Source organism: Drosophila albomicans, chromosome 2R (genome assembly GCF_009650485.2).
Source record: "Drosophila albomicans strain 15112-1751.03 chromosome 2R, ASM965048v2, whole genome shotgun sequence".
Taxonomy (NCBI): Eukaryota; Metazoa; Arthropoda; class Insecta; order Diptera; family Drosophilidae; genus Drosophila; species Drosophila albomicans.
In genome coordinates, this window is record NC_047631.2 from 14,888,720 (window position 1) to 14,895,500 (window position 6,781).

The following is a 6,781-nucleotide window of genomic DNA, read 5'->3' on the forward strand; positions in this document are numbered from 1 at the left end:
AAAGCCAGCGAACGCGCTGCGCTTTTCATTCCATGCTGCGGCACTCACAAACACACACAAATACACTGAATGTGCGTGTGTGTGTATAAACGTCTGATTGTGAGTGGGCGCTCATAGTCGATCTGGTAACACTACTGCTCAGTGCAACACTGTTACCAGCTGGTAGCGGCAGAGCGGCGAGCAATATGCATTCAGAGCGAAGCTACAAATATAATACCAACAACATGTGCATAATAAATAAAATTATATTTTTTTAATTCTGTTTTGTGCTTGATAACCACGGAAATATAAAGGAATTGGCAGTTCATTTGTCTGGCAGCATTTGCGGCGATAGATTGTGGCGGCAGGCTGATAGTTCGATACACTCTTTAATCGTGCTGATGAAAAAATCAACCTAACACAGTAAAATCAATTAAAATTATAGGGCTGAGCTGGTGATTTAGCAAAAGCAAAACATTTGTTTAACCAACTATTAAGCCAGACAGCTCTTGTGCAACGAAAGGTAAACAGCATTGCTAGGTTTTTTGATCTGTTGCAATATTTACAAGAAAGTGCGAAGCGGGCACGAGCCCAGACTGTGTGTGTATTAGTATTTGTACGTGTTCCAATAAAATTCGTGACGGTGTGTGTTTAGTGTACACAGACGATTAACTAACTAACACACGCACGCTTTCTATTGCAGTGTGCAGCGTAGTGTGTGTCGCCCTCACCACGTAGTGCGTAACAAACAAAGTTAATTAGCAGCAGCAGCAGGAAACGGCAAAAGCGACAACGACGACGACGGCGGAGACAGAGGCAAGCATGGACGGGAACAAAGACGAGGCGCAGCGTTGCATCGATCTCGCTGTGCAGGCGCTGGCAGAACGCAAAATTGACAAGGCCGAAAAGTTTTTGCTCAAAGCCGAGCGACTTTATCCCACGGACAATGCAAAAAGTGAGTACAACGAGTTCTACTCTTTATTAATCATTAATTAACTCCGCTTTGTAGGGCTGTTGGCACAGGTGAAGAGCACCTCGAGCAACAATGGCACCAATGGCGGCGCCAAGGAGCGTCCCGCTGCAGCAGCTGATGAAAAGGATACTGGACCGCGTAAGCGCGTCAATTCCGACTCACGCAATCATGCACCCGACTACACCAACGATCAGCTGGAGGCAGTGCGTAAAGTCAAAAAGTATGTCAAACAAAAATCCCTTTATAAATGACAACTAATCAAGTTAGTATACTCAACGCAGGTGTAAGGACTATTATGAGGTGCTGGGCGTTAGCAAATCAGCCACTGATTCTGAGATTAAAAAGGCGTATAAGAAGCTGGCATTACAACTGCATCCCGACAAGAATAAGGCACCCGGCTCAGTGGAGGCCTTCAAGGCACTGGGCAATGCAGCTGGTGTTTTGACCGATGCGGAAAAGCGCAAGAACTACGATCTGTATGGCATCAATGAGTCGCATAGCGGACATGGCAATGGCGGTGGACACCATGGACATGGACAGCATTACAATGATTATGGTTATTCCCGCGGCTTCCAGGCCGACATCAGTGCTGAGGAACTGTTCAATATGTTCTTCAATGGCGGTTTCCCGCAGCAAAATGTTTACATGCGTCAGCAGCGACGTCGGCATCAGGCTCGCGAGGACAGAGATGTAATTAGATGAACGACGATTCTAATATGAACATGTCATTTAATAAGCTACTATTTTGCAGTCTAATAACTCTTCTGCCTTAATCAATCTGTTGCCCATTTTGTTGCTCATTGGACTGTCCATGATGTCCTCGTTCTTCATATCGGATCCCATGTACAGCTTATCGCCATCACAGTGAGTTTAAACATGAAAGCATTCATTTATTAAACTCTACTAATTGCAATACTCTTACTCTACAGCAAATACTCTGTTAAACGCGAGACAAACGGTCTGAAGATTCCTTATTATGTCAAAGATAATTTCTATTCTGAGTATCAGGGGTCGGTGGCGAGACTTGAGGAATCGGTTGAAGAAGATTTTGTCAATCATTTGAAGCACTCGTGCAGTCGGGAACGCAACTATCGTAAGCTCCTGAAACTGCATTTAAATCTTTCTTTATTTAATTGTACTTCATTTTTGCAGGCGATTCAATGCTGGCCAAGGCACGAACCTTTGGAGATCGAGATCTGTATCGCAAGGCGCAGAACATTAATACGCCGTCGTGCGAGAATTTGCAAAAGTATTTAATCACATGATTTCCATATGCAACAAATTCAAAGCAATGAAATTGAAACGTGATTTAAACGCTTTTTCGTTTTCTCCTCTGTTGTTTTTTCTTTGGTTGTAGTTTCCACTGTTTGTGTCTAGTTTGTTATAAAAAACAATGATTTTATTTAAATCGAAATTGATTGTTATAGTTTATATATGTATATGTAATGATATCCTTCATGTATTTCCTCTACATACATATTTCATCAACAAATCAAATCGAAAACCATATGCAAAAATTCTTTGCGATTAGTCAAAATGGGGACAAGCTAATTAATAAATAAACTATATAAATATAAATTATAGACTACTGCATTGTGTTCTGCATCTCATTAAGATTCCCTTTCCCAAATATTAAAGACAAATGTTATGTTAAAAATTGATTTTCTGTTTGTTTTTGTTGTTTTTTACTAGTTATAAATGTACAAATAAAGCAGTGTTATGCTAAGTAAAAGAAACGACGACGACGACTTGGGCGAGAGCAGTTGCATCATTAATTGCTAATGATGGCTTCCAAGGCGGCCACAACATCGCCGCTTTGCTCCCGCAGCACCTTCTCAGCCAACGTTTTGCTAACCAGCAGCTCGTTCATCTAAGAGAGGGAGTAGTTTCATTATGTATGTCAACCCATTACGGGCTCATTACTTACGATCAGTTCAATGTCCTCCTTCTTCACCTGCACCTTTTGCAGCTCCTTCTCCCTGGCCACCCTCAGACTGTTCTCCTTGTCACGCTGATTGCCAAATTGTTCCACAGCCTGCAAAATCCAATGTCTTAGATACTTGTCAAATTAATAAATTGCACTTTGTGCTTACACTTGAAATATTCGCCGCTGAAATTTCCTTCTCCTCGGCGTAATCCGTCACACGTTCCAAATCAGCGGCGCCGCCATCGTGACGCGTTTGCTTCTTTTGCTTTTTGTCCTGCTCTTGGGAATCGTCTTCGGCCTCGCCTTCAGCTTCACCGTTGACCTCGACCTCGGGCTCTGTTTCCGCCATGCTGCAAACTGTTTTTATGTCAATTTAGTAGGATATTTAATTTTGCTTTTGAGAGCCTCGTGCGAGTGTATTTTTTTTTTACTTTTAACACTGATGCTAGGTGACCGAATATGAAAATTTACAATATACTGTTTTGGGACGTTAAATATACCAGCTTATACTAGTTTTATAATTTTCCCATTGGATTACGTTTTTTGATAAAAAAAATACGGGTAAGAATAAGTTTAGTTTACGTTTTTGGTTAAAGTTTAAATTTAAATGCTTTTTCTATGCATATTATTGTTATTTTGTAAATAAACCATACTGCACTGTGATCGACCGCCACAAGTTCTTGTTAACAGCAATGTCACTGTACTTTAACAGCGTGACTTGACAGTTAACAGCTCAGGCACTGTTAGTCTTAACATGGGTTGTCGTCTTGGCTTAGCAGTCACTTAACATTTCCCTACAGCCCAAGGATTTTTCCGTTAGTATTTGAAATATATTTAGTTTGCTTCTTCATAAATATATATTTAGGAAAAATGTTTTTAATTTATAATGGTAAAATTAAAAATAAAAAACCTTTTTGGATACCGTTCTATTTTAAAAAATAACTGAGCATATTTTAGAAACTTTTAAAAGTACCAAAAGTTGTAGAATTTATTTATTTTATTATAAAAAGTTTGAATTTATTTTTCACTTGACCGCACATAGCTGCAGTGTATTTTTATAAAATATATTGTTTAATATTATATAATTTGTAAGTTTTATTTCCTTTTAAATTTATAGGCTAAAAAGAATTAATTCAACAGCTGCATAGTTCATTTAGACTTTTGTCAGCTGCTATTTAATGGATGCCACAATTTCTTGTTATCTATTTAAATTTGTCACACATAAAATAGTGCACTGGGACCGCAAAACTAATTAAAAATGTCTCGAGCATAAAGCTGTCAACTGTTTCAATGCGGTATATATGTACAAATGTGTAGAAATGTATGTATGTATTTTATATATATTTCATTTACTTTTTTGTATGCCGCAAACTCTTGTAAATTTTGTTGTGGTTTAAAATGTTAATTATAAGTTTGATGCCAGACATAATGAGATTCTCAACTAGCACACATGGAAGTCCAGAAAGGAGAGGGAGTGTTGGGAAGAGAAGTAGAGAGAGAGAGAGAGGGGGAGAGTCACTCTCACAGTGTGCCAACGTTCGAGTTCGCTGCGGGCGGTGCAGCCATGTCCTGGTCCTGTTGACATAATCGTTAGCCATCATGATTAATTTAATTGTCAGTTTGACGCAAGTGTTCGCTCGCTTGCCCTTACTCTCTCTCTCTCTCTCTCTAGCTTACTCCCTCTCCATCTCACTCCCTTCACTTTTTCTCTCTTTGCCCACACTTAATGCAAAATCAAGATTAATTAACATCTCGACCATGGGCGGTCAACATCATTTGTTAGTGGAGCCCAAAGGCAAAAGTAACGTGAAAGAGAGAGAGGTAGATAGAGAGTGAAAGAGATGGCGAAATGGGGGTGACAAACATATGTGCAGTTTTAATATCATTTTATTGGATTTGCTTGGCTTGTGTGCAACACTTTAAGTCCAGCGACAAATTGGAGCAAATCACATTTCACATGCACAGCGCGTTTCACAGCCAAAAAATTTGTTTATCGCCTTGCCAACTCATGTGTGTGTGTGTGTGTATGTGTGTGTGTTGAGTATGTGTGTGTGTGACGCAACAGGCCGCACATTTGAAATGGTTGCAACGTCGTCGCAGGTCGTGCCACAAGTCGCAAGCTGCCAATTGCCAATTGCAAATTAAATTATGCTGCTAATTAACACTGACACTCACACACACACACACACTTGCACACATAAATTATGCTCGCAATTTTGGGGCTCATTGTGGTTTTTGGCCGCACAAATTGCACATTCGCCACGTTGGCCCGCCATCGCTGCAAAACTCTCCGCATTGTCTTCAGCCAACTTCACATTTCTCATTTTCCATTTTCTCCATTTCTTTTCCATTTCCCCCATTTTGCATGTGCCACTGAGCGTTCGCGTTCACACAGTAAATATTTTTTGGGGCACATTGCAAGGGATACTTTTGGATAAGAGGGGGAAGGGGAAAGGAAAGGGGACGGGGAGTGATGTTGCCTCTTCAACACTGGAAACAAGGAAAGGAAGGAGTCGCAACTTGGCCGCACGTTGTAATTGAGCTGCATTGTTTTTGGCTTGATTTTCGTTATTTGTTGGTTTTATTCTGCGGCGGGGCGGAAGTTGGGGAAATCGCTTTAAGTGCTGCAAGCGAATCGCATGTGGGCATAGGAATTGATTTAAAATAAGCGGATAAATCGATTACAAATTGATTTAGAACATTGACCCAGTGTCGAACCTCATGGAAAAGTTTACGAGAAGTCTGGGCTGAGTTTTAAATACAATATTTATGTAACAGTATTCGTCTTATTTAATAGCAAAGAACATTGTTTTAAATAATTAAATAAATCGGAAATTATAGAAACTAAAACAGCAGGAAGAATTCAGATGATTGTTCATCTTGATTTAAGAATAAACCAGAAATTTTCATATTAAATAATCTTGCTTTAAGATTTTATTCTTGATTTTAGCACATGTTTTTCATTCTTTGTATAAATACTAAAATAATGAATATAAAAAAGTTCAAACAGCTTATTACAGTTTTTAGGTTTCAAAATTCTAATGATTTTCTCATTAAAATTCACAGTTTATTTAAATATTTCTAAAAGATATTGGAAAAAAATTTTTATTAAAACAAATAAATTATTAATATTTTAAAAAATTTTTTATATATTTCATATTACAATATTTAAAAAAGAAATTGAAAAATTATTTTATTAAAACAAATAAATTATTAATATTTTAAACGATTTTTTTTTAATATTTCATATTTCAATATTTAAAAAAGAAATTGGAAAATTATTTTATAAAAACAAATTAAATATTAATATTTTATTATTATTCCAATTTCTTTCATAAATATTGAAAAATGAAATTGGCATGGAAATATTTTATTAATAATTAATATGCTGTTGTTTTTTTTTTAATTACTATTTTGTAATTTGAATTGACTTTAAGAAACTGTAACTTTTCTGTGTGTACAAAATAAAATAAATAAATTTATAATGATTTTTATTTATAATTTAACTAATACAGGGAGAAGTTTTTATTCGTCAAATTTGCAATTCTACTAATATCTATTTTAAAAATATAAAATATATTTATTATTTATTTTTGTATTCTTTTTTTCTTTCAATTATGATGATATTACAAATCATTAAATATCTATATTTTTAAAGTCATCATTTATTATTTTTTTTATTTATTTATTTATTTACATGTAATTTATTATACAAAATAATATAATAACTAAAAGAAGGGAGTACTATAAGTCATAAATAACATAGGATGCTACATTTTTTTTTGTATTTAGTTAGCCTAAAATTTAATCCTAGGCAACAAACAATAATAAGCTAACCAACATTGTTGGATGTTATTTATTTCTTTGCTAAATATTTATTTGAAGTAAATATTAAATTGCAC

The 6,781-nt window shown here is 36.4% G+C and overlaps 2 protein-coding genes across 3 annotated transcripts; one reads left to right on the top strand and one right to left on the bottom strand.

Annotated features, from left to right (window-relative positions):
• The first annotated feature begins 337 nt into the window (after positions 1-337).
• On the top strand, positions 338-2,613 carry LOC117576431 (dnaJ homolog subfamily B member 12). 2 transcript variants are annotated; one of them, XM_034261180.2, is made up of 7 exons: positions 338-502; positions 683-934; positions 989-1,172; positions 1,234-1,642; positions 1,704-1,816; positions 1,882-2,045; positions 2,105-2,613. In XM_034261180.2, exons 2-7 carry the CDS (start codon positions 802-804, stop codon positions 2,215-2,217), a joined length of 1,116 nt encoding a protein of 371 aa, XP_034117071.2. In that variant the 5' UTR covers positions 338-502; positions 683-801; the 3' UTR covers positions 2,218-2,613. The 2 variants fall into 2 exon arrangements, with proteins under 2 accessions (XP_034117071.2, XP_034117072.2); XM_034261181.2 differs by having other exon boundaries at positions 356-595.
• LOC117576433 (huntingtin-interacting protein K) lies at positions 2,598-3,327 on the bottom strand. Its single transcript, XM_034261183.2, has 4 exons — positions 3,311-3,327; positions 3,046-3,236; positions 2,880-2,987; positions 2,598-2,822 (listed from the first exon to the last, which is right to left on the bottom strand). Exons 2-4 carry the CDS (start codon positions 3,226-3,228, stop codon positions 2,724-2,726), a joined length of 390 nt encoding a protein of 129 aa, XP_034117074.1. The 5' UTR covers positions 3,229-3,236; positions 3,311-3,327; the 3' UTR covers positions 2,598-2,723.
• Between the last annotated feature and the right edge of the window lie 3,454 nt (positions 3,328-6,781).